At 54.1% G+C, this 25,977-nt stretch overlaps 2 protein-coding genes across 2 annotated transcripts; one reads left to right on the forward strand and one right to left on the reverse strand.

Moving 5' to 3' along the window:
• Nucleotides 1-16: 16 nt before the first annotated feature.
• Nucleotides 17-5,195, forward strand: TCEANC2 (transcription elongation factor A N-terminal and central domain containing 2; the record flags this gene model as incomplete). The annotated part of the gene is made up of 4 exons (XM_082002821.1): nucleotides 17-148; nucleotides 1,583-1,724; nucleotides 2,963-3,156; nucleotides 5,007-5,195. The coding sequence occupies exons 1-4, from the start codon at nucleotides 47-49 to the stop codon at nucleotides 5,193-5,195; spliced, it is 627 nt and encodes a 208-aa protein (XP_081858947.1). The 5' UTR covers nucleotides 17-46.
• Nucleotides 5,196-18,883: 13,688 nt separating this feature from the next.
• On the reverse strand, nucleotides 18,884-25,069 carry CDCP2 (CUB domain containing protein 2; the record flags this gene model as incomplete). Its single annotated transcript, XM_082003272.1, has 6 exons — nucleotides 24,906-25,069; nucleotides 23,116-23,463; nucleotides 22,690-23,034; nucleotides 21,853-22,206; nucleotides 19,402-19,580; nucleotides 18,884-19,198 (listed from the first exon to the last, which is right to left on the reverse strand). The coding sequence occupies exons 1-6, from the start codon at nucleotides 24,979-24,981 to the stop codon at nucleotides 18,884-18,886; spliced, it is 1,617 nt and encodes a 538-aa protein (XP_081859398.1). The 5' UTR covers nucleotides 24,982-25,069.
• Between the last annotated feature and the right edge of the window lie 908 nt (nucleotides 25,070-25,977).

Below are 25,977 nucleotides of genomic sequence, written 5' to 3' on the forward strand. Positions count from 1 at the left end.
GGAGGGCGAGCGAGGGGGCACCGCCCCCGGGCGGCGGGGCGGGAGGATGGACCGATTCGTGGTGCGCAGGGCCCGCTGCCCCGAGAGCCCCCGCCGGGCCGGGCCGGCCCCCCGCGCCTACCGGCAGGCCACCCTCGAGTCCCTCAAGGCAGGTCACCGCCGGGCGCCGGCACTCGGAGCGGGGGGTGGGTGTAGGGGACGGCTTGCCCCGGCCCCCCGGGCCTGAGGGGAGGTCTTCACTCCGCGGCCCCGGGTGCTACCGCGGCCCTGCTGTCTTCGAGCGCACGAGGTGAGTCCTTCCCCCGGCCTTGCGCTGGGGTGGGACTGCGCTGTTCCCCAGAGGTGTGTGCAAGGGTGGCGGGAGCACCCCAGGAGGAGCCAGGCTGGCCCTGAGGCACCTCGGGCAGAAGAAGGGGTATCAGGCCTTTGCCAGGCTGCCATCCTGCCTCTGCACGGAGCTGAGCAGCATTGGTTGACAGCGGGAGGAACGTTTTGTAAATTAAGCCCAAACTGATGTCCTCCTATTAGAGAAGGTGCTAATCTCAGCACACCTTCCCAGCAGTCGCTCTGTGCCCACCTAGGGATCCACCTGTGGTTCCAGTTCTTCACCGAAATCTTTGCAGCGTTGAGGTGGCATCCTCACAGAGGACACAGAAGTGAAGTTAGAAAGGTGCAGAGGGCTCTGCTGCATTGAAAGGGGTTTCCTAAACCGAGGTGGGTTATAATTTGGCTCCTTCCTGCCCATTTGGTGTGATGTAGGGTCAGGCTGGGCACACATTTTGAGTACAGCCAGGTGACAACAGCACCAGCTCCAATATTGCCAGCGGGCTCACTTCTGTCCCCAGCAAGGAGAGCCCTTCAGTTGGTTGCATGGTGGTCCTATGCAAGACCTGCGTAAGAGCTGAGCCTCTCTTTGCTACCTCTTTGTAGAAACACAACAGGAAAACATTTGCTGCACTAAAGAGCTTATTAACATAAGGCAGAAAGCAAAAGAATGGTGCGTGAAGCACCACAGCAGTCTGTTGCTGAATCTTTGCAAGATGCCTTACATCCAAAATGAGACTTGTGCTGTTTGCAGTCTGTTCTGTCAATGTCTGTGGCAGGGTAAAAAACACTGCCAATGCCCAGTGTACATGAGTTTATGTTCATGTTCCTTAATGATTTGTGTCTCTCCTTGCTGGCATTATCTTAAATTTAAAGCCAATCTGAGCAGGATTCAGATTCCACAAGGCTGCTAAGGATAATTAGCTGACTCCCTCTTAATCCCTTTTTCTATTGAGACATTTATACAGTGGACTCCTTAAGTTCAGAGCACTTCTAGCAGACATTTGCCATTATGTGCCCTAAGTTTGACAGATGTTTGACAGATCAAGGTTAAGCATCTTGCTTTGCTTTATAGTTACTAATGTCTTGATTTGCAGTAGGGTGCTAATCTCAAGCAAATACCAAGTATTCTGTGCTCTGGTTCATACCATAATCAATAATTCATGTGTTGATAATAGCCCCATTAGCTGAGGTAAAGCCAGTGTCCTTATTTATAATAAGAATATTCTGCTTTCCTAATGGCTTTTCTCTTTCACAGAGAGTTGTGGTTGTGGAAGACATAAAAAGATGGAAATCTATGCTTGAGCTTCCTGGGCAACCAAAAGAGAATCTGATTGAAGCTTTGGAGGAGCTGAAGAAGAAAATACCTTCCAAGGAAGTGTTACTTTCCACAAAAATAGGTACATCTTGTCTGATCAAGATTGTGAATATTAGACTGCCTTGTGTCTGCTTGGTTTGTCGGTACAAAAGAGACTACTTTGCAAGCCTTTTAAGGAATTAGTGCAGTTGTGGTCTCAAAAGGTTTATCCAATCATTGAATAAAAAATTGTTGGTATTCAGTCTGCAGTTTTCAGCAGTTGTACTGACAGTGTCAGCTATCCCCTAATTCCTCCCAGGTTGCCTGCTTATAATCAAATACTGCATTGCCCCTTCTGCCATCAAATTTTTGAAGAGCTCTTCTTGGGCACCTGTGTGTGTTATTCTGTCTCCTGCAATCTGTCAGGGGCATGGCAGAGTGCTCTCTTGCTATCCAAGACATGGCTCATCTATTTGACCTGGCTGAATCCTCTGAACACGTGAGAAATTCTCCTCAGATTGGCCCAGAAGTGCTTACTGCATCCTCACACTGAGAAATCCCAAGCAGATGGGCAGCTCCATGCAAATAACACAGCCCGATGTCTGACTCTTTGCCATAGGACTTGGGGGAGGGATAATGTGGGACCACATGGTCCCTACCTTTCCAGTCTGAGAGCATCCTCACGCAAGAGATGGTCGTGCTGGCCTTTGTCTGCCATTAGAGCAGCTGCGTCTCTATTGAAAGAGCCTCTCCCTTGCCTTAGAAAAGGAGATGCGATTTGCCCCTTTCCCCTTACTTCTGAATTGTCATTTCATTTGCCATGTTCAGCTAATTAAGGTTTTCCCCGACATTTTTCCCAGTGCCTGCCTGAACGCGGCTGGGCTGGAAGAGCCACCGAAGCCTAACAGTGACATCTCCTGGCCAACAGCGCTAGTGGTCAGAGAGGAATACCCTGCTGGAAGAAGGTCCCTTTTGTCTTCTCTCAGAGAAAAGCCCGTTTTGCACTGGCAGGCCCTGTCGATTGGAAAGACTCTGCTTGGAGTCACCGTGATGTTTGTGTCTAAAAATGCTGTAGCCATCAGCAGCAACATCTGCTTCCTTAAAGGGGTTTTCAGTTTAAAAACAGCATTCTCTGTAGGCCAATCTTACGATCTAGTATCTGTGTAGAAAATTAACGTAGCCCTGTATTACATAAGTGACTCTCCACGCCTTGGTGACGTGGGAAGGTAATTTTCACACATACAGGTCAATTCCTTTGCCTAATTGCTCAGGCAAAAATCACTGATATCCATTATGTTTTGTCCACTTAACAAAGCTGAAGGAACTGTTGCTGTTTTCCAGGTCATACAGTGAATAAGATGCGCAAACATTCAGATCACGATGTGGCCTGCCTTGCCAAAGATATTTACACAGAGTGGCGAACTTTCATCAAAGACCATTCAAACAAGCCCTCAATAGAGGTCAGGAGCGATCCCAAGACTGAGGCTTTCAGAAAGAACGCGCGGAAGCTGCTTTGTGAAGCCCTGGATCTAGAGGTAGCGTTCAGATCCATTTGTCCTTGGCTCAAAGCGTTACTTCGTGTAGGAACAAGTTAAAGAAACCCAGTTCATCCATAGCTACTGTAACACTGTCCTGCCTGCAGAGTGGGGACAAGACCAGATGGTCTGTACCTATTTTCAGTGATTCACTGCACGTCCCTATTTATAAGTAGCTTTGTTTTCAAGGTAGGTAATTTTTTTTTTTGGTTGTTAACCAAGGAAACGTGCTAATTTTAAGTAAGTGGGGTGTATTTGCTCTCATTTACATAACAGGTCAACAGAATAGTTGCATATCTACTGCAGTTGGGCTGTACAGGAGAAGAAGGAAGTTAATAAAACATTAAGTTTTTCCTACTACTTAACAGCTGTGAAAGCAACACTGGGACCTTTTGGGTGTTTCATATTTAAGTAATTAAACATTTGTAAATTTAAATCTATTGCAAAAACAGAGAGGCAAGGTTGACAGTATATAAAGTGGTGATAAATACCAGATCCCTCAGGTATTTTTAAGTAAATGAACAGGGCTTTGCTGTAAGGCTTAATGACTAGTTTGCTTGGTCTATGAAATGCCATAATAATTATCCTTTTAAATTTATTCATTAATTATCCTTTAAATGGCAAGTCAAGTGATAAGCACTCAAGAGCTTCAAAGTTGTGTGTTTGCTAGCTGTGAGAACAACTTCTCCAACTTCCAGTCCATCTGGACTGAGGCAGCACAAAAGGATGGTTTGCAGCGGGAATGCCTCAGAAAGGGGGGGGCTCACCTTTGCCAGGCTGCTGGGTCAAGCTTAGTTCTTGGAAAGCACATCTGTGCATGGTGATAAGACTGGTAGTAAAGTCTGAACCTATGGGACATAAAGGCTATGGTACCACCTATGGTAAAACAGCATTGCCTCTGAACAGGAGTCACCCGGAAGCACAGCAAGGAAAAATACTCTTCTAGCTTGCACCTACCACCGTATGTGCAAGTAGAGCTTCCGGTAGCCGAGGAATGGCGTATATAGGTAGGGGTGCCACAGAGGTCCAGCAAATGGGGAGGAGGGACACCTGAGAGGCTGACAAAAGGAGAAGAGAAGCTGGGGCTGAATGGATCTAAGGGTCTCCTAGTGCTGCCCAGCTGAGGGGCAATTTAGTGATGGGTAGCAAAAACAGAGTGGGCAAAGGACTTGGAGGAATACTACTTGGCACACTGGAATCTCCTGCATGCAAAGCATGGGAGATTCCCCATCACAAAAGCCAGAAGTGAAATTAAAACCATTTCTTGATGGGTGGGGGATTTTTTTCTAAGCTCTGCTAAATTACAGGTTTTGGCACATGTTGAAGCAATAACTACATAATTAACATTTAGCAAATCCTTTTCTGCATCCTTAATTACACCTCTTTCTACACACTGAGAGCCCACATTTCCCTTTATAGCACCAGGCAGAGTTGCCAAGTGTTTGGCGTGTCTTAGAGTTGCTGTTGGAATCAAGTTTAAAATAGTATCCAAGGTGCTTTATATCAGCAAGATCAAAAGTGAGCTTTACGGAGACAGTACAACGTACCTTATAATTGCAGTTGAGCTTGATACCCAAAGCTAGTTGCAGATTAGTTTCCTGTTGTGAAGGCGCAGTACTACCACCCAGCTGGAGATGTGGATATGTTCCTGCTACTGACCACGTTGTCTTGTTCCTTAATTGCTAGGGTGGAATTAAATTGCTCTTCCTGTTACACTTGTAATGGGAAGTAGATTTCCTTGAATCTAAGCTGATTAGTGAAGAAACACTGAGAAGCACCAAACTCCAATTTCAATCAGTTGGTCTCCTTATTAAATGTAAAGATCTAATTTTATACTTTTCTGTTTTCAGATTGATCACCCACTGGCTGAAAATATTGAGCGAGAAGCTTTTCATCTCTCTTCCCGTCTCATTAGTGCACCGTATCGCAGAATGGTGCGAGCTCTTGTCTTCTCATTAAAGCACAAACCTGAAATCCGAGCAGAAGTCAAGGCTGGCACGCTCACTGTCCCTGCATTTGTACAGAGCCATAAAAAGTGAAGTGCTTAATCCTGAGTGAGAACTTCATGCGCCTACATCTCTGTGGAACTGGGAGCTCTTTCTGTCGTGAGGGGAGTGCAGAGGTGCTGACAGTGTGACTCACTTGGCACCACTCTGAGCAGGGCTGCTGAAGACAAGAACTACTAGTGATAAAAATGGTGCTGTAAATCTGACTTGGTGGAAATCTGTGTGGGCTTGTTGCAAGAAAAGTTTCTTCTACTCTGTGTTTTCCTGCTACAGAGCCATCTCTGTTTCACCTGTTTCTCACTTCTGCCCATTTATCGTACCTCAGTTTGGTTCCATCCCTGATGTGGATGTTCAGTTGTAATCAGCTGAATAACATAAAGGAGTAGCTCTGTGCTGTGTTGGTAGGAAATACTGGGAATTCAGGGTAATTGGTCCATGGAAGGAAATTCCTGGAGGATAACTGCAAACTCTAGTTAACCCTAAATCAGCCACATCTGCTGCAGGTGGGCCCTGCCTGTGGCAGGAGCTAGCTGTTTGGCCAAGGCAGGTGATTTGCCTTTGCTGCATTCCAGAGTTGGATGCAAAATGGCTTTTAGTAACTTGCTATCCACCATTCCATAGGCTCCATCATCCTGCAGTTGTGGGTATTTCCTAAAGCTCGGGGGGAAAATCAAAATGCCCTGGAGTAGAGGTGCTATCTAATGCCTTGCTGTTTAATGAGCAGCTCGCTCAGACTTCCATACCTCACTCATGATTTAAATGTGGTGCTTGTTCTTACTGTAACATGAAAAAAAACTTGAAATGAATTTTCTAAATAAAATTAGATTATAAGCAAAATACTCCTTTTGAAGGCTTTTTTCCTCCAAAAGCAACATGGTTCAGAATGATTGTGTGAACAAGTTTAAGTGGCAAACAATAGTTCTAATTCCTTCCAGTTACTAAAAACTGGAAATCTCGTTTCTCATATTTGCTCTGATTTCTTTAGTGCCACAAGTCATCTTTCTCTCCATAAGCTATAATTAAAGCTGTGACAGGCACAGTGTTTCTCTACTGGTAGGTGATAAAGTGCTCTCTGTTCTGTGTGTGTACATAAAACAAGGGACCAAATACGGGGAGAGTATTTGAGAGCCAGAGAGAGAGAACCAAATACAGGGATGAGTGAAACCTGCCTATTCATAGTTATGGGAATTGAAGTCTAATATACTGTAAGGAAGTGTCTTTTGATCAGTCGTGGTCAACACTCTTATTTCAGAAGAGTCAATTAAGGACAAATAATGCAGTGGAAAAACTATGAATTAGTCTTCATCCTAAAAGAGGACTGAGTGTTATTATGTGGACCTGCTAAATACTTTTTTCTTCTCTGGATGCTAAAAGCTAATGAAACACGTAAAACTTACCCAAGGTGTCGAACTGCCTAAATTTCTTTAGATAATTGCAGCTTCTCTTACAAACATCTAAATCCTGTTTTGTTTGCTTGGGCCAATGTAAGACCATTTTTTTCTGTACATAGTGTGACAGTACCTTCAAACAGCTGGCTTTTCTGAAAACAGCGATGCGCTGGCATACAGGCATTGCATCTGCAGAAAGTTAAGGTTAGATGTGTTGGAGACAGTATGAGACAGAGACTGGCGGATACATGAGCGGTGACTATATGGATAATACATCAATAAAGACTTAACACTTGTTGACCAGACTTTAGCAAGAGACGTGAAAACCCTCAATTTATTTCTTACAAGTAATCAATCAGCTCCATTTCCCACTTAAGTAACTTCAAACTGCACAGCTGTAATTGAATTCACGTATCCTGGACTGTCATGGAAGGGGTTGAGGATCAATGAATGACCTAGGTTTTGCTTCCAGAGCTACAATGCCAAGACCTGCAGTATTTATTTTCAGCTTCCTGTTCCTGGTGCTGGGCTGTGTTTTCTCTATTTAGGTAATGTGTGAGAAGCAAAAACCCTGAAAATGAGGACCTTCTGGTTTTAATGAAAGCCAGGCCTGAGAAGTTTCCCATACAGGTCAGACAGAGTCGCAGAACTTTTGGCTTATCTGAACACACGGACAGTTTGTGCCGTGCTGTGTGTTGGTTTGCAAGGCAGGTCTAGGAATCACCCAGATTGTTTGAGATGGATGGTGTGGGTAACGACTGGGGACAATTGCTGTCTGAAAGTGAACTGCTCTGTAGCGATGGCAGTTCTACTCTGAGGATGGCAAGTCAGCAAGATCCACTTCCGTCGTTACAGATTAGCCCTGGGAACCAACTGAGAAAGGGAAGTGGATGATTCCTTCCCCTCTTAGTAGAAAACAGTCCCATGGAAGGGATGCCATTCATGACACAGCACTGTAAAATTTAAAAGCAAGAGCAACACAGATGTGCACAAGGACCTGCCGTGGCCCCTGTGGTGTTTGCAGTGTGTGGAGGAATGGGAAGACGGTGGGGAACGCCAGCATTGTGCTCAAGATGTATTTAGAAAAAAGCAAAACTACAGCCTGACCACACTCCATCCTTTGTGCATCCCTTTTGAAGTGGTGCAAGCCAAAAGAGATGCCAGCCACTGTCAGCAGGCCCGTCCGAGGTCCGTTCGCTGTGATCTTAAGGGTGTCCAGTCATCGCCTGGGGCTAGCGTGGGACAGCCAGTGCCTTCCCGAGCCCGCAGGCAGCATGCAACAGCTTAGAGATGCACGTGAGCTCTTCTGCTCCGCACAAACTACAAGTTCAGGCTGTCCTATGCATTCATTTTGGGATAAAAGCAAAGCTCTGCCAGGTCCATCTTTTCTAGGTGACTTTTTCCATGCCCTCTCCTGGTCCCTGACACCTTCCTTCTCTGAGCAGCCTTCAGGGAAGAGAGATTTTGTTTGTTTAATCTATTTTGGTTACCTTCAGCTAGCTCTTACGGGCGCACATTGCAGAGAAGATTATTTTGTTTTAACTTCATTCTCAATATGTGCCAAATATTTTTCTTTTGAGAACTAATTTCAGGGATGCAGAGTTACTGCACACTAGGAGAAAACTTTCTTATGAATGTCCTCTATTTTATAAGTAATATTTTTGCCCAACTTGTTTTCAAAGGGACCTAGGCGTATAGCTCTGGGTCCAGCTCTTGCAAGTTGATATTAAAGCTGGGAATATCATTTGGGCTGGAGATTCACCGACTCAGCTTTGCGTAGAACTGACTGTCTGGAGGAACTGGAAAAAATTCCAGTTGGGAGGGTTGAACTTGAGACCCACAGGGCAGGATGAAATGCAGAGAACAAGGGAATGCTTTAAGGACAAAAACAGGAGGAAGGTGGGGAAGGAAGACAAAAACAGAGACGAAAAAGCAATAGGCCAAAATAGGGCTTCATTTTCCCTATGGGTAATGCTGGGTGTGACAACAGGATACTCGATACCCACCAGTAACTGAGTTTTTAATTACTCTATAAAGACCAGATTTCCCCTCTTGGAGCAATCTCACCTACAGAGCTGCATTTATTTATGCCTTAGGTTACTTACTGAATCAGTTTGCTGCTTCTCGGTTCTTCCTTCTCTCGCCTGGGTGACGCAGCCATGTGGTGGGATCAAGCAGGAGGCCAGGGATGGCCGGTTCCCAGCGCTGTGATCCATAGTTCCTGTGACCTCTGGAAATCCCTTGAAACAGAGGGTCTGGAAGGGAGCAGGCTCCTGAGCCTTACAAAGTGCGTCGCTCCCCAGGCTGGCCTGGCTCTGAAGTGCCTGATCTGCTATAGTTTGCCTGTGGCAAGCCTGCTGGAAGTGAACTGATGGTTTTGAGTGTCCTGCACCATGCTCCTGGAGGGCTGGAGAACCCCAACGCCGAGATTCCTGCTCACAGAGGGTCCTGCAGGACCCTCACCAGCTTGGGTTCCCCACCGCATGGGTTACACATCGGGCTGGGGGAAGATGGGGCCCCTCATGCACCCTAAAGTTTGGCCTTGCAGGTCAGGGCACGCATTTCTCTTAAACTCTGCTGTTTCTCCTCTGGTTTTCCCTGGCAGCCACTGCGTGGTGCAGACCAGCCACAGCATACTGGTAAGACATGTTACAAAGGCAGGGACTCTCCGCAAGCTCCTGTCTTCACGCTGTTTTAGATTAAAAGGGAGGATGAAAGGGCTGAGCGGTGGCTCCCTTGCACTAGATTTCTCTGGCATGGTGCCTTTGAAATAGCTGGTTCCCTTTTTACACGGGAAATGTTAAATCAAGAAACCACCCAACCTGGAGAAAAGGTTCTTCTTTTTTCCCTTTTCTTACCAGACTACGCCCAGCCCACAGAGTTCTTTCAGCAAGAGTACAGAAAGATGGTGGACCTATAGAAATCTGCTGCACCCAGCAAAGAGAGGAGGGAGGCACCTTCTGGAGGCGAGTGTCATCTCCTGCTCTCCCTGCCCATGCTGGTGCTGGGGGAATACAGGGTGGGCTCGGGGCAGCACTGGGAGAGATGGAAGAGGAATTCACCCCTGCCAGAGCTGACTTCTGACCTTGGCTTCTGAAGAGCAAGTTTGGGAAGGCACCAGGTGACAGCTTGCTCCGTTCCCCATCAGCAGGCACGGCTAAGGTGAGCTTTGTCCTGCTGCAAATTACTTGGCCGAAAGAAGATGTGAGTAGACAAGATCCTCCCTGTCCTTCAGAAAAGAGAGTGCACAGCAGCTCACCTTTTTTCATCTTTTAAGAGCTTCTTCAAAGGTTTCTCCACAAAGAACCCAAACTTTTAGATCTCATTTGCTTCCCTGGCAGCCCTGTAATACAAAGGGTTTGCTAGGCTGGCCCTGGAGTAAGAGACATTGTCAAGGAGCAGCCACAGATGTTTTTTGGAACCCTGATCATTTGAAGGAGGCTCCAGGAACTTTCCTCCAAGGGTATGTTAGCACACAATGGTGGCAGGAGCATAGGATGGAGCAGAAATTGGGGGGCAGAGCAGAAGAAGGATGGAAGGAAGCAGAAAAGAAGAGGTAGAGGAAGGGAAACATGTCAGGGAGTTCCCACAGCCAGCAAACCCTTGCTCCTCCATGCAATGCACAGCACCAGAAGCACCACATCCCCCTTGCTGCTTTAAAGGGCTGCAGCCCTTTTAAAGCATTTTAATGCTAATGAGTGAGCCCTCCCATAGCAGAGGTCACACTGTGGAGGACACCACAAGGGCTGGAGAGCCCTCCTGCATTTATTTAAATACCCCTCTGCACAGGTGCTGATACTGCAGGAGAAATCAGGTGGATGAATTGGCATCTCACAGGAGGGGAAACTGAGGCACGCAGGGACCCTGAAATGCCACAGGATGCAAAAAAAGGGGAAGCCCGTGCCAGGGAACACTGCAATTCATGATGCTCTAATTCTTCTGCTGGCAGTCCACTGAACAACATCCACGATCTCTGTCAATTAGACTAGATTATGGGATAATCCTTGCTAATTATATATTATTATCTAGAAAGCAGTTATCTCCTATAAAGGGTGCTCCTATAATGGACAAACGCTGTTCCTCTAGCATAGCCAGTCCCAATGGCCAAAAAAAAAAAAAAATAGCCAAAATCATTTCTGCTGTGGCCAATATTTTGCCTAAACTGAAATTTTCATATTGCAAACACTGTCCCAGCTGAAGGGAGGAGGAGGAAGAGGAGGGCTGCGATGTGCAGAGCTAGCCAGAGAGGGGAGGCAGGGTCAGATCCTCACCCCGCAAACTTGCCGCAGAGGCATGACCGTAAGCTCAAAATCCAGCTGTAAACTCTCCCATCCACCATGGAACAAATGCCCCATTCAGCCTCCGCACGCCAAAATCCCCCCCAAGCAGGGGAGGAGGGACCTCGCTGTCCCCAGGGCTGTGACGACCGGGAAGCAGGATTTAAAATAAGGTGGGAAAAGAACTCCTGGTAAACGGCGGCGTTGCATTTTTAATTATCCACGTGCTTGGTTCCTTTTGTTTCCCCGGATGGCAGGGCTGCTTGACTGCTGCCTCCTCGTCTGTGCCCGCCTGGCCAGGGTCCCCGGCGGGCGCCTGGATCCCCAAGGTTGAGGTGCCCCCACGGCAGGCTGGCATTGCCCACCCGAGCAGGCAGGGTTAGCCCCTTCCCCGCGGAGAGGGGCTTTGGTTTGCTGGGGAGAGGGGTTCTGCTGGACAAAGGGGTTGGAGGGTCCCGTTTACCTTATCCCTGGTCTGCGTCACGGGTCTCCCGTCCGTGCAGGGATGCTGTAGGGAGGCTGTGGCCGATGGCTGGGCGCCGAATCACTGATGGGGAAGGAAAAAATCCCAGGAGTGAGGCCTGAAAGCCACTTGGCTCCTTGGCTTTCTCTTGCTCCCCCATTCTGGCTCAGCAAAGCTACTTCACCATTTCACATCCTCAGACACAAGCAAAAGCCACCTAAGCCATGGGCTCAGCCAGAGCAGAAAAGTACCTGGACTCCTCCTTGTGCTTTGGCTTTTATACGCTCCCATGTGGGAACACGTCGATGGTTCCTCCAGCTCTAGAAACAAACAACGTCCTTTCGGGGAGCCAAAACAAGCCCTGGTTTTGCAGCCCGGTGACGCCCCGCAAGCAGGGCTGGAGGCCCTCGCACCCAGCCGGCGGGTCTCGCTGGGGTGGCCGACGCGGTTTCTGTCCCCACCTGCCCCTTTTGCAGATGTTACAGTCCCCGTCCCGGGGACAGGGGAAAGAGGGGGACATGCTCCCGGACTGCTGCTGGAGGGATGGCGTGGCTCAACCCATGGCGTGGGGAGAGGTCATGTTCCCCTTCTCCCCTCAGCATCAGGGGGTACCGAAATGCTATCGCTCGCACCCTCCCCGTAACAGGGCTTGGGGAGACGTTTGCGGAGTTGTTTTTCCACCCACAGGTAGGAGGAGAAGCTGCGGGGGTGGCTTTGTGCTGGGGAGCAGCGCTGGGGTGCAAAGCAGCACCACCTCCATGAGGCTGCCCGCCTCATGGCGAAAGACCCCCTCTCGGTGCAGCACCCGCTGACCCACCTGCGCCTGGGTCCTGGGGAGCCGTGACCCTATCCGTGGCTCAGGTGGCTGGGGGGGCTTCTGGCGTTGCACACCGAGCCCCCCCAAGAACTACCCGACCTGCCGCAAGCCCACAAACCACCCTTGCGGTTGCCCCAGGGCCAGTCATTATTAAATTAACCGCAAAGGCCTGTTCGAGGAGAGGATGCAGGTTTGGGCTGGGAGAATGGATTAGGGGAACCCGGCCGGCCTCATTCCTGGCATTCCTGGGGAAAGGGAAAAATAAGGTAAAGAGCCAAAGCAGGACTGGAACGGGACTTCCCAGCTCGGTGGTCCCCAGCCGCGCCCCGGCGTGGGACTCGGGCTGGCCGGGCAGCGCTGCCGAGGGGCACGCTTGCGCCGGGGCTGCCAGTGCTGCGAACCCCCGCGTCCGGAGCCGCCCTGTGCGCGTCCTGCACGGGGAGCAAGGAGCTGGCAAGCAGCTCTCCGCTGGCTGGTGCCACGACCAGCCGCTCCCTGGGTCGTCACACCACCGCTGCTGGAGCTGGGGGATGTCGGGGAGGACGGAGGACACAGGGCATGGCTCCCGGCCACCAGTACATTTGGGAAGAAGGAAAAAAACCCAAACTATTCACTGAAGCAGCAAGGTTCATGCCCACGGAGGGAGTGCAATGCTGCATGCCAGCAGCACTGCTGAGAAACGTGGGGTTCAGCTCCAGCACTGGCTCGCTGGGTGTCACGAGCGTGCTAGTTCTCTGCACCCCAGTCCCAGTCTGTGGGACTTGAGTATAAAATCTGAAAATACACAGATAACCCTCTAAGCAGAGGAATAGGAGGAGAGGGGGAAAAAAATCACTGGAGGAGAGCTGTGAGAGTCATTTAAACACATTTCCCTCCTCTTTCTCAGCATGAGCCTGGCGTGGGGGAGCAGACCGTCTACCACATCTGCGACGTGAGGCCGGACACTGCCTGCGTCCTGATGGTTCGCTGCAGGAGCGCGGAGGGGAACAGCTTCTGGAGCGAGGGCAGCGCCCCGGCCAGCGAGAGCTTGGGGACCGCTGGTGCCTGCAGCGAGAGCACGCACCCCATGGCAGCGGGGCCGGTCCCAACTCCTCCTCCCACCCTGGGCACAGAAAACTTTACTGAGTGTTACATAGAATAAACCGCCAACATGCAGTTGCCTGGTAAGGGGTGAACACCCAGCTGGGGCTCAGGAAGCTTTTCTCTTTCTTTCTGCAGCCACCAAGGTAGCACACTGGCCATTTTATTTTAATTTTAAGAGAAAGACATGAGTCGGCAGATCCTCACTGCAGCCCTCGGGCCGCATAAATCTCAAGCAAGTGGAGCTGCAACACTTCTGCTTAAGAAAGCGTCAGGACATCCTTTGTTTTTTTCCAAGCATGAAAACGTGGGGTCTATAAAGCATTCCTGGAAGGAGAGGGACCCGAGCTACCTGTCACAGCCGCAGCGTTGCTTTGGAAAGGAGAAACCCCTCAAACAGCCGGCTCCTGCGCGGTGACCCCCAGGCTGGCTTCGCAGCCCCTGACCTGCAGCACCCGCCCGCCTGCGGGAGCCGGGCCCGGCGCGGCGCGCTGAGCTCGCGTGGAAAGCCGAACACCCCCTCCCCACGCCAGCAGCCCCACGGCGTGGCAGCCGGGCACGAGCAGCCGGAGAGCCCCAAGCTCTACCCCATGCTGCAGGGACAGGCCCAGCGTCCCTGGGGGGCTCCAGCACAGCCACCGAGCGGTCACCCAGCCCCAGCCTGGGCATGGCTGCGTCCCCTTTGCGTCCCGGGCAAGAGCACTCCCACCCCGGGGCTCCTCCAGCCTGCTCACGGCCAGCGGGGCATGACAGCCTGCACCCGAACGGGCCAGCTCGCGGGGCAGCGGCGATGTGCCAAGGCTGCCGGACTCCGGTGTTGCGGGCCATGACACCGTGTGCTTGCTGGGAGCCCCCGTGGGCTGGAGCTTGCCCCAGGGCTGGCCTTGTGCCTCCGGGCAGGGGGAGCGGGGTCCTGCGCAGGCAGCGGTGCCCGTTTCGCGGCACTTCCACCACCGTGCCGCTTGCCGAAACACAGCGGCACAAAAGCACAGCCCGTCAGCACATCCCCCCCAGCACATCCCACCGGTGTGACACATCAGGAAAACCTTCCCGGTAAATAGAGAAAACACGGAGGGCATGGCTGGGGTTTCTAGAATGTTTCAGCCCAGCTTCTTTCCGGTAGAAGCAATTCCCACAGGGAGGGAGAGGAATAAACCAACCAATATTCTGGCGGCTCTTGCAGTCCTGGTTTCTATGATATACGATTTTCAACGATCGTTCTTCATCAGATTTGCATGCAGGCGCTCGCAGGCAGATCAGGGAGGCTCTCCCTCCTGCGGAACAGCAAAGCCTTTGTCTGCTCCAGAGGGACGCGACTCCACGTCCGTAAGCAAAGCCAGGAGATGGAGTGGCTGCATTCAGCCTGGTGCAATCGAATCATCAAGCTCTAAATAAATAATCAGATGAGTAACGGGAGCGCTGCCTGTGCCTGCGGCTCTGCCCGCCTGCTCGGGGAGCGCCGGGCAAACGCCAACGAGGGAAACTGAGGCCCGATGCGTGAGGACCATGGGCATGGCGGAAGGGAAGGAGCCCTGGTGATGGATTCCTGATATCTGCCTGCAACTCATCTGAGCGGCTTTTACGTGAGAAAAAGGGGTTGTTTCTCAAAATGACGCCGGCAGTCCCCCTCTCCAGGCTGTGGGCTTGCACCGTCCCCCTCCCTGGCTGGGCTCCCTCCCCAGCCAGGGCAGTGCCCAGTCAGGGGGCTTTGCACCCGCTCAATGGGGATCTTCTCCCATCCCGGCTGTCCCGATGCAACCTCCCGAGCGGCTGAGGACTTCGCTCACAGGGACGTCCATCCTGGACGTGCTTGCTGAGGGAGAACTGCTGTGGGAGCCTCCCCAGCTCCGGTCCGTGGCGTGGCCACGCTCAGCAGCAGCGCGGGCGGTGGCGGGGAAACCCTCGGGGCCACAGAGGTGTCATTCGATCCACTTCTGGAGAGCTTTGGTTGCATGGACGTGATCAGAGGAACACAAATTTCTTATTAAAACGAATTTGCAAGGCAGAATAGCTCCACCCCCTGGTTGCACCTCTCCTTTCTCCTCCTGGCCCCTTCCCACCAGCTCTCTCTGCAGGTCCCGCTCCTTTTGCATCGCATCGCTTATCGGGGTGACAAACCAGCCGGAGCCTCCCCGAGCCCCCTCCGTGCCGGGCTGTGGGAAGGGCAAGGGACGGCTCCGGGAGAGCCCGGCGAGCCCCGGTGCCGGAGGGGACAGCACAGCCGCTCCCCGTCACGCCTGGGAGGTGGGCGAGCACGAAGCACCCTGTGCACAGAGCCCCGCTGATGGGAAACGGTCGCCCGAAGCTGGGAGCGTGACAGCTACGAGGGGCTTTTGTGCCGGTGTGACAGGGATGGGGACAGGGACGTGCCATCGGTGCTGCCGGGTCTTCCCATGCACCGGTGTGGGGTGCTGGGGCCGACCCGCTCTGGGTCTCAGCCAGCAGCATCTCGCTCCTGGGCGGCCACCAGCCCCTGGGAAAAGGGTGCTGGGCAGGGCGACAGCCAGACACAGTGGGGGGAAGGAGCTGGAGAAGCTAGTGGGTGATTTGGGGAGCAGGGGGTGCGGAGGGAAGCGGGATAAACCAGCCAGGAGCAGGTTTGGGCTGGAAATCCGGAGGGGGTTATCATGGGCAGCGCAGGGGGCTGGGGGGGCCTTGCAAAGCCGCAGGCACATCGTGAGCCATTTGGCCATTGCCATTTTGGATGGAAACCAATCCTGCATTAACTGGGGAGAGATGGTGCTCCCGTGTCCCAGCCACCAAACCAGGAGGATGGTTGGGGCCCCAAACTCAGGTGTCACCTCTGTCCCCATGACGTCCCCAGCCACGCTGCCAGCATGGCTTTAACTGGGGTCCTCACGCTCGGCAGTGTCGGGTATCTGAGAGCATGAAGGACTCCTGGCCAGTGATGGTGGTGACATCTCCAGGTTTTTTACAGAAGCAGCTTTCCAGGGTGTCAAATTTGGAACAGGAGGGCCCTTGTATGTCAGGGAAGAGGCGGTTTAACAGGGGATGTCAGTGAGCAAAATTCTGCGGGGCAGGGAGAGACTGGATGCCAAAACCTAATGGAGAAAATGAGAGGCTGAGACATGCCGGAGCACGACTGGAGCCTGAGGAGGGCTGGTGCTCGGCGAGCACGGGAGGCTCTCCTTGCTCCGAGGGGGATGACTGGCTTGAGCGGCTCACTGCCGGCAGCAGCCCCAGCTGCAGCTGCAAACGTGTCCAGGAACAAGCTGGGAAAGGGCTTTTGTAAACCTTCAAGTCACGTTAATCGCCCCGGCTGTGAGCCCCTGCATGGCCGGGGGTCCTGGGGAGCCCCTAGGCTCGGGGGAGCGGAGCTGCTCCCGCAGCACCAGCCCTGCATCCCGAGAGATGCACGCAGGTGGGTGCTGCGCCCGGGGGTGCTCGGGCAGCTTCAGACCAGAGCCGGAGCTGGAAACCCTCCTTGGGGCGAGCGCAGCAGCGGCCCGTATTGCTGCTGGACCGGGTCCAACTCCTTGTTTGAGTGTGCCACCGACAGCTACCCAGAAAAGCCTCGTTCCCTGCACGTGGCAGGGTGCCGGAGGCCCTGGCAGGGCGAGGGGGTGCCCGTCCCGCGGGCGAGGGGCTGGGTGCTGCTGCGGGCTCCCTGCCAGGCACGAGCAGGCTGCAGCGTCCACCTCTTTCAGCAAAATCTGGGCTGCCAGGAAGGTTAATTATATCTTTAAGTTTCTTCAGTTGTAAAGTCTTGTAACTATTGTCTCAAGCTGACAGTTATATACCTAGCAATTAACTGGCAGCAAGGCTTCGCAGGCAGCAGCGGGGTCTGGCCGTGTTTCCCGTCTATGTACACAACCCGCTCTCAAAACCTTGCCTTAATGGAGCTTAACAGCGCCGGCAAATATTTCACTCAGAAATCTCGCATTTGCCGACGTGTTGCACCAACGAAGACCAAATCAATCAGAGCTCCAGTAACGAAGGCTCCTCGTTAGGAGGCATGCGCAGATTTGTGCTTTCTTCCCTCCCCAGACACCCGGGCTGGTGCAAAGCAGGAGGAAAAGCCGCTCGATCACCATCCTTTCCCTTTACTGCTGCTCCCGCTGATGCCCAGCAGCAGGCACAGGCCTGTCCCAGCGGGCATGGGAAGCGGGACAGCGGCCAGGAAAGCCTTTCGCCCACAGGACCATCCTGTTGGCCCCTGCGACGAACCCCGCATGTGGATTCAGCAGCAAGAGGGGTTTGCTGTGGGGTGCGATGCTGCCACAGGAATAACCGGTACCCTCCTTAGGATGGACTCTCCTCGGGAGGGAGCGCTACCAAAAAAAGGGCTCCTGGGTTACCCGCTGCCCTCAACTTCAATTTTTTGCCCTTGAATGACCACGTTCGGGCATTTTAAGATCTCTCCCTGCACCGCAGTGTGTTTCACACAGGCCGGGGTGCGTGGCCCCTACGCCAGGCTCCCTGGGCTGCATTCAGCCTGCTTCTACAGCGAGATTTCACATCGGCTTTGCCATACACTGGCTCCGACCCATGCCAGGACAGACACAGGCTGCTCCGTGATAGCCACCCCCCATGCGATGATGAAATTGGTATGGCATTGGTACGGCACTGGTACAGCACTGGTACGGCATTGGTACGGCACTGGTACAGCACTGGTACGGCATTGGTACGGCATTGGTACGGCACAAGAGGCAGGCGGGGTGTTATTTGGCCATCCAGCAGTCAGTAGCACCAGGGCTTTTGGGGAGGAACCCAAGTTTTCTGGAGGTGCAGGTGACCACAGGACTCCTATTTTCATGCTCTCAGCTGCTGAGCTCACCTTCTGCGAGGACCAGGGATGAAGGTCTGGTGTCACTGAGGTTGGCAGAAAAAGATGTGTCAGTCCCAGGGAAGCCAGCCCCTCCTGCTGAGGCCATCTTTAAAAGGTTACCGAAACCTCCGTGCCCACGGTTTCAGACTCCTGGAGCGACGCCGGTACAGAGCTTACAGCGGTGGCCACCCGGGCATGCTGGAAAGGAGGAAAACACAGAGAAGGGAGATGGTTCTCCTTCCCTCCAGCTGCTGGTGGCTGAAGCGCTCGGGTGAGTCCTGCGAGCAGCGGGTGGGTTAGACAACATGCGAAGATCAAACAAGGAGCTCCAGGGCGCCCGGCGAATGCGTCTCATCACATCGCCCGTGGACATCCAGGAACACTGCCAGAAAGCATCTACATGAGCTACATCTGTACTTGCCAAGTGGGAGATACCTATAACACAGCTCTAGGGTAACCCCCCGAGCACGGGCGGGAGCGTGGAAAATATGTGTTGGAATATCACTATATTTGGTTTGTACCTTCAAGAATTCAGCTAGAAATAATTGACAGGATGATTTGCAGCCATCAGCAAACAACATTACTTTCCTGAAAGCAGCAGCACCAGAGGGAAAACAAATTGAAGCAGGTGCGGGAAGAGTTAGGAAGCGCAAGAATTGCATTCCCGAGCCAAACGGACAGATTGAGACAGAGGAGAACAAATTGGGGAGGGAAATGGCTGCCTACTGCCTAGATTTTTCAGGTGCTGGGATGAGGTGGAGGTTGGGTTCGGGCTCTATTTCGGGACCTGGGAGCCGTGTGTCCATGTGAGCAGCTGTGTTAGTGCTCAACCTGGGGTGAGGGTGGGTTTTTGGGGCGTGTTTCCACCCCGAGCGGGGCTGGCATCGCAGGTTCGGGGAGCAGCACCCTACAGAAGCACGAGCCCCACCACCGCGATGACCATGAGGAGCCCGGCCAGGATGCAGATGCTGATGAAGATGATGTCGCTGGTGTCCTGGCTCTTGATTTCACGGGCGTCCGTCGCTCCCCCCTCCCGCCACTGGGCATCCACCAGGTTTTCTGCCTGGCTGAGCCTGGCTGCATCGGGGCCGGCAATGAGGGTCACCGAGGCTTCCTTCCTCTTCGGCTCACACTGCACCTCGTACTGGTGGATGTCCTCCTGGTCACCCGCTGAAAAATCGATGTAGAGGGTGCTGACGATGACGGACGTGTTGTTGCGTTTCTGCAAGACAAGGGTCGTGGCTCATCAGGGCTTTGTGCAGCTCTTTTTTCACAGGGGTCTGGAGGCAGTTGGCCACAAATCAGACCAGCGTCTACTGGGAAGATGAGAGATGGACTGGGAAGTCCTCTCTGCAGGCGGTACGACCGGCACGGGGCTCACCACCTACTCAGCTTGCTTTAAAGGAAGGTTTGCTGACCGCTTACCTGGGATTCGGTGCCGCAGGTGTCGAACCTGGTGTGTATTTTAAAGTTCCGGCCAACCACCTGGGCTGCACAGGATGGGGTCCCCAGATAAATCCTGTTCCTCTCCAGCTGGGCCAGGGACTGCATGGGGATCTGGATGTGGAAGTCCGTCCGGGTGCAGCTGACGTTCATGGGCACAACTGTCGAGACAAAACGAGGCAGCAGTGAAGCGCGGCTGGGAGGGGATTTCCCCCGGCTGCAGCGACCGCAGCAGCTCCGTGCAGAGCCACAGCTGTTCCAAAGCTCGCTGTCCCCATCGCGCACGAAGCAGCCGACTGACAGCACCGGGACTGGCGGGGACATCAGCCTCATCGCTTTGCCGTGCATCTCGCAGTACCTGGCCTTGCTGCCACAGGACTCGGGTGATGAGAGGAGTTTTCAGGGAAAAAGCAGCTACACCCGAAGCGCAGAAAGCATTCTTTTATCAATATTTTAGCCCTTGCCGGTGCCGAAGTCAGACACGGTTGGCTCCCAGGCACGGCCCTGCTTTCTGCCGCATCTCGGGGGGACCCCACGCCTGCCTGCCCTGGAGTGATGGGGCTGCGTGGCTGCCCCATGGCCCCGGGGAAGGGTGAGCCGGATCCCTGGCCCCAGGGTGTCCTCCCAGGGCACAGCCCAGCCCAGGTCCTGTCCTAAGCATCATCAGCCCTCCACCACCCCCAGAACGTTATTTTTGATGTGGAGCTGGTGAACGGTGCACGGAGGGAGCTGCTGTTGAGCCGCCCAGGGTGCGGAGAAGAGGAGCGAGGCAATGGGGAACCCAGCCCCTCTCCATCACTCTCCCTCTGGCACCGTATTTGGCCCCTCCGGATGCAGAAAGCATCCTCGCAGGGAAGGAACCAGGGAGAAGAATGCTCCCCTCTTTAAAGTTAATCCTCGCTCAGCTTGAACCAACCACTTGGGCAGTATGAATTATTGAATTATTCCAGCTCCCTCTGAATCTTGGCCTTATGAAACTGGTAAGACACAATAAAATCGATACAAAAAAATAGTGTCACTTCACTCCACTTAGTGCATTATAAAACCATTAGAAGATTTACCAAACAACTAAAGTGCATTAGATCAAGAGGAGGAGAAAATGGATCCTCTCTCCTGGCGTGAAGGCTTTCCTTCAAACGGCCATAAATCACACACGCCTGGTCCACGTCACGCCCTTTTGCGGGCCCGAAAGGAAAATATCCACATGGATGAAGAACTGTGGATGTGGCCGTGGAGGCTGAGGTGCCCCTTTGCCACCGAGGGCTCCAGAGGAAGCCGGTGGCGGGCAGAGGCCGGTGTCTCGCGGCCAGGGCAGCGTGTACCGGAGGATGCAGGAGCCTCGGGCAGCTGGGAGAAGTCACATCCCCTCCGTGATGGGGCTTCCCCCTGCTCCTCCGCCAGTGTCCCATCTGTCTGCCAGCTCCTCTGGCAGGAATGGGGTTTCTCCACGACCAGGCACAGTGAGGCCAAGATTTCTCTCCCTGCACACTGCTGTAAAACAGTAAGAAATAAGCAGGGCAAGGACAGGGACAGACCTGCCATGCACGCTAAAGCCCTACTAGATGTCCGGTACAACCTCTCTCCCTCCAGAGGCTGCAGACGCTCAGGACAAAACTCCGTCCCATCCCTTACTTCTAGAGCCACATACCCCCAAATCCCTCCTGCTACACTGGAAATGAAGAAGGATTTTGCTGCTGAGGGATAAAAGCTCATAAACCCAGGGCCAGCCACCCCCAGCCCCTGTGCTGGAGGTCCAGCAGCCCCGCTCCGGCTCCAGCCCGCCGGCGAGGTTGCCCCTGTCTGAATCATCCCTGACACACAAGATAGCTCAGATGTAATTATCTTGAAATACAATGAACACCATAAATCCGCTGGCTTTTGAGGTGCCAAATACATGAGAGAAGGTTATGTGCCGCCACTCCCACCCGCTGTGGACGCACTGGCTGGGACACGGGGCATGCCGGTGGTGGTGGGGTGCCGGGCACGGCTGGCCGGGTGGATTTGGGAGTGCCCCAGGGGTCCTGCCTGCTCAGCCATGTGCCGTCAGGGCCGGAGCATCCTGGGGAGCCAGGAACAGGGTTGTGATGCTTGAGCTCATCACCTCCCCTGCGGCTTTGGTCCCCTAAAAATCCCCTTGGTTTTCTCTCCTTCACACCCTGAGAGAGGAGCAGGAGCATGGCAGCAGCAGAGACATGGGGAGGAGAAGCTGGAAAGAATCTCCTGAATACTAAACGGGACGTGGAGCACGTACGTCTTGCACTCTGCACAAGCTGGAGCTCACCCGCCGTGTCTTCTCCACCCCACCCCTAAGGAACCACGTGCTCTGCGCCTGCAGACGGGTATCTTCACTGCATGGTCCTTTTGGAAATTTCATGGTCTCAGGCACGTCCCGATGGAAATACAGCACTGAGGAGCACCCAAGTGAGACCTTACCTCCCACGTAGGTGATGGAGAAGCCCCTCTTGGCCATGTTGCGGTCGGTGTAGAGGACCAGCAGCAGCTGGTTGCGGTGGGAGGTGACAGGCGCCGGGCTCTCCTGCCCGCACCACCGCCCCAGCAGAGACCCGTTCTCGGTGCCGCCATCGAAGGCGGCCAGGTGGTCATAGTCGCAGCCCCCCGTCAGGCTGCTCCGGCCCTCCAGCTCCAGGTCCAAGAAGAAGACCTTGATCCGGTAGCCCGGGGGCAGCTGGATGCTCCACTGGCACTTGAGGTTGTTGGGGTAGAAGTTGGGGTACCGAGGGCTGGAGAAATTCCCTTTGATGGCAGTGAACACCTCCTGGCACTCGCCTGCTCAGGGAAAAATGGGCAAGGAAAAATGAAACCAAACCCGAAGCCCCCCCAGGCACGGACAAGCTGGCGGCTGAGCAATCACTTGTTTTATTGCTAAAGCATGCTCTGCCCTCCACCGCACTGCTCCCCAGCCTTGTGTTTGGCCGATGGACACCCATCAGTGTTGGGGAATAGCAACGCCCAACGTGGCCAAAGTCCTCCAAGAGCAGATGGGGAAAACCCGTATCCCCAGGGAGTGGCACGAGCAAAGGAGAAGGGCGGTTCTTGATCAAGAGAAAGACAACGTGGGGCCTGGGAGAGACACAGCGAAGCCATTTGCATTGCATGGCCAATTACACTTCACATCACCATCTCATGAGCTGTCCCCAAAGGGGTCCCCTCTGCTATCACCTCCTCTTGCTGCTGCGGGAGGGAGAGCATCACCACCACCACCCCGGGCACCCACCCCACATCCTTCCCACCGCCCCGAGACCCCCTCACCCGAGTAGAAATGGGCCTTGAAGCCCCTGCCACCAATGTTGAAATCTGACTTGAAGAGGACGAGGAGGTATGGGGTGGAGGAGACGGTGCGGGGCGGGCGGGCGCTGCCGCAGTAGCGTCCCAGGTGGGGGGCAGCAGCAGTGGGGCCGTCGAAGAGGGCCACGTAGTCGAAACCGCAGCCCTGGCCCCCCTCCACCTGGAAGTCGGCGAACACCAGGGTGAGGGGGCCGCCGCCACCAGCCCCCCCAATGCTCCAGCGGCACTCGGCGTCGTTGGGATAGCTCTCGGGGTAGCGGGGGCTGGTGATCTCCCCGGATAGCCCTGTCAGCTGCCCGCCGCAGGCATCTGCAGGGAGGCACGGACGATGAGGATGGTGAGGGCGGACAAACAGACGGATGCTCTGCCACCACCATCCCTCCCCACTACCTTTCCGGTAAGCGGCGGCAAAGCCACGCTTGGCCACATGGCGGTCGGAGCGGAAGACAACGGCCATAACGTGCCAGGCGGAGGAGAAGGGTGGCGGGGGTCTGCGGCCACAGAAGGTGCCCAGGAGGTTGCCCCGGTCCCGGGCGGCCCCGTTGTAGACCTGGAGGTAGTCGTAGGCGCAGGCGGCGTGGTACTCCAGCTCAAAGTGGCTGAAGGAGAGCAGCACGGAGGAACCCTCGGCCACCACAATCAGCCACGTGCACTCTGTCTCGTAGGGGTACGGTCCCGGGAAGTTGGGGCTGGAGAAATTGCCGGAGGGTGCTGAGAGCACCCCCCCGCATTTGATGCCTGGGGACACAGAGGTGGATGTGATGTCCCCTTTCCAGGGGAAGCCTAAAGGGGTGGAAGACAAGGTGCGCAGCACCGGCTCCATCCCGCCACCGGCACTACCGAAACACCAGCACACTGCAGAGCCCCACTGGGCTCGGCCAGCCCTTCTCCCTGGAGGACAAGTGTCCCCCGCCATCACCTTTCATCCCTCCACATAACCCCCTTTTCCCCACGCTGCCCCGTGGCATGGCTGCAGCCGGGCTCGGCTGTGCCCGTGAGCTTGTCCCACCAGTGACGGCATGGCGTCCCCATCTATTTATTGCTGGGAAAAAGAAAGTAGGGAGCGAGTTTTAATCATTCAGTGGTTCCAGCCTCGCCGGGGCCCCGGCTGCCCAGCCCTTCAGCTTTGTGCCTCCCGCTGACAATGCTCCCTCCATATAATGGCGGTATCGGTGAACTCAAGCTGGGAGAAATAGGGGTGAAGGGCTCAAAGCGCTTAACAATGACTTATGCATGGAGGGATCGATTTTCTAATGAAATCTTTATCCTGAGACATGGTTATTATAAAACGGGGCGGGGGGGGGCTGCCACCTGCCCCTCGGTCTGATTAGGGTTGGGGTGAAGGTGCCGATACAGCGGGCACATACATCACGTCTGGGAGCGACACAGACCCTGTGTAGCCTCCGGGGGACACGTGTGGGTTCCCAAGCAAGGCTGGGCACTCGCTGCCATCAATCTGGGCCAAGTATATTGCAAATCAATAGTCAGCCAGCGCGCGTTGCTTTTCATCACGCTCGCTGGCGCGGCGACCTCCCGGCGAAGGGGGGGGCCCTGCGGACGCGTGTGACGCAGCACCACAGCAAAGAGGTGAGAGGGAGGGTGCGTACTTTGGTGAGAAAGGCCCGGCCGTTCGCAGGGAGGGGGACTGCGGGTTAGCCGAGCTCCTGGGCTGACCCGGCCGGGTTGCCGCAGTGTCTGCTGACCCAGCCCTGCGTCCCGGGGGGTGTTTTATCCAGGTAAGGCGAGGGGTTTATTACATGCACAGCAACATACACACGCAGACATACACTCATATTCATATGTGTGTGTGCGTGTATATTTATATAGCCACGTGCAACCCCAGAAGTTAATAAAGGCTTCAGCAAAGCACCTGTACACCACAACGGCACAAGCCCCGCCTGCAATCCGCAGTAAAGTATGAAGCAGAAAACCAGGCGTGCGGCGATGTCCCACGCCCACGGCTGCGCACGGCGACTGCAGATCCCAGCTGCCCAGGTCCCCAGGCCGAGCCGGGCGGCCGCTGGCCTGAGCCAGCCCCTCTCCCTGCGTGGGCTGAGCGCTGGGACCCGCTCGCACCCCAGAGCCACGGCAGCGCCCGCAAGCAGCCCTCACCTCCCCGGGGACCACGGATGCCCGGCCGGCCCCGCGGTCCCCACCGGGAGCTGGGACCGGGCTCTTACCTCTGCTGGGAGCATCCCCAAGAGCCCCGCACAGCACGGCCAGCGCTGCCAGGCAGCCCACCCCCACGCACCCCATCCTCCGGTGGGCAAACGTCCCCTCACCACCACCCGATCATCCTTTCGAAGCTGTCTATCTGGGGAGGAAAAAAATAAATAAAGAGAGAAATAAATAAAAAGCGGGAGGACTGTAGAATTAATAGTGGAATGAATAATTCATCGCTTGTTTGAATTAAGAGCGGCAAGGTAACTTGATCTATTCCTCCCTTTCTTCACTCAGTTTTAATGATCTGGATCAAATGTCCCAAGGATTTACACTATACCAGATACCTTGTCAATACACTATATTTAGAAGAGATATTAATGTTTCAGATATGGTGTATAACGGCAGTAAGTCTGGGCTGACAATATGCCCTTAAGGGGCTATGAAAATAATTTAGTTCACCAGACAAGCCAGCGAACCAAAATGGGAATTTCAGACTTACCACGGAAAAGCACCTCAAGAATTAACATGATTTATACTGCGGCACCAACGGCACGAAGCCAACCGGTGGTAAAGGCTAGAGGACCAGGCAACGGGATTATAACGCAGCCGGGTCTCCACGTCGGCTGCCAGGTCAGCATCCCTGCAGCGAGTGCCCAGGCTCAGCGGGATGCTCAGCCCAGGAAAGCAGCAGTCGCGAGCACTAAAGATAGCAAATCCCACCTCCCTTGAGGAAGATTAGAGATGAATTGTGACTCACGGGCAAAAAACATCGATTATTATAGAACTTGCTAAGGCCTTGGAGAATTACCGTGTCCCACGCCAGCTCACACTCCTTGCCCATGCTCTTGGATGCAATCGGCTGAAGGTAACCAAGCCTTTGCGTTCGGTGGGAAAGATGTACTCCTCGTGCTGTGCCACGCTAGCTGGAGAAACCCCAAAGCCAGCACCGTTTCGGTTCCTACCCTCCCACCTAGGAGAGAAAAGACTTTCCTGCTGCCATAACCCACGCCCAGACGAACACCAGGAAACAAAAATCCACGAGGGCCTCCCCGCGTGAGGGACCTGTGCTAAAAAAGTCACCTTCAAAGC

Source organism: Phaethon aethereus (genome assembly GCF_964289735.1).
Source record: "Phaethon aethereus genome assembly, chromosome: 8".
Classification (NCBI taxonomy): domain Eukaryota; kingdom Metazoa; phylum Chordata; class Aves; order Phaethontiformes; family Phaethontidae; genus Phaethon; species Phaethon aethereus.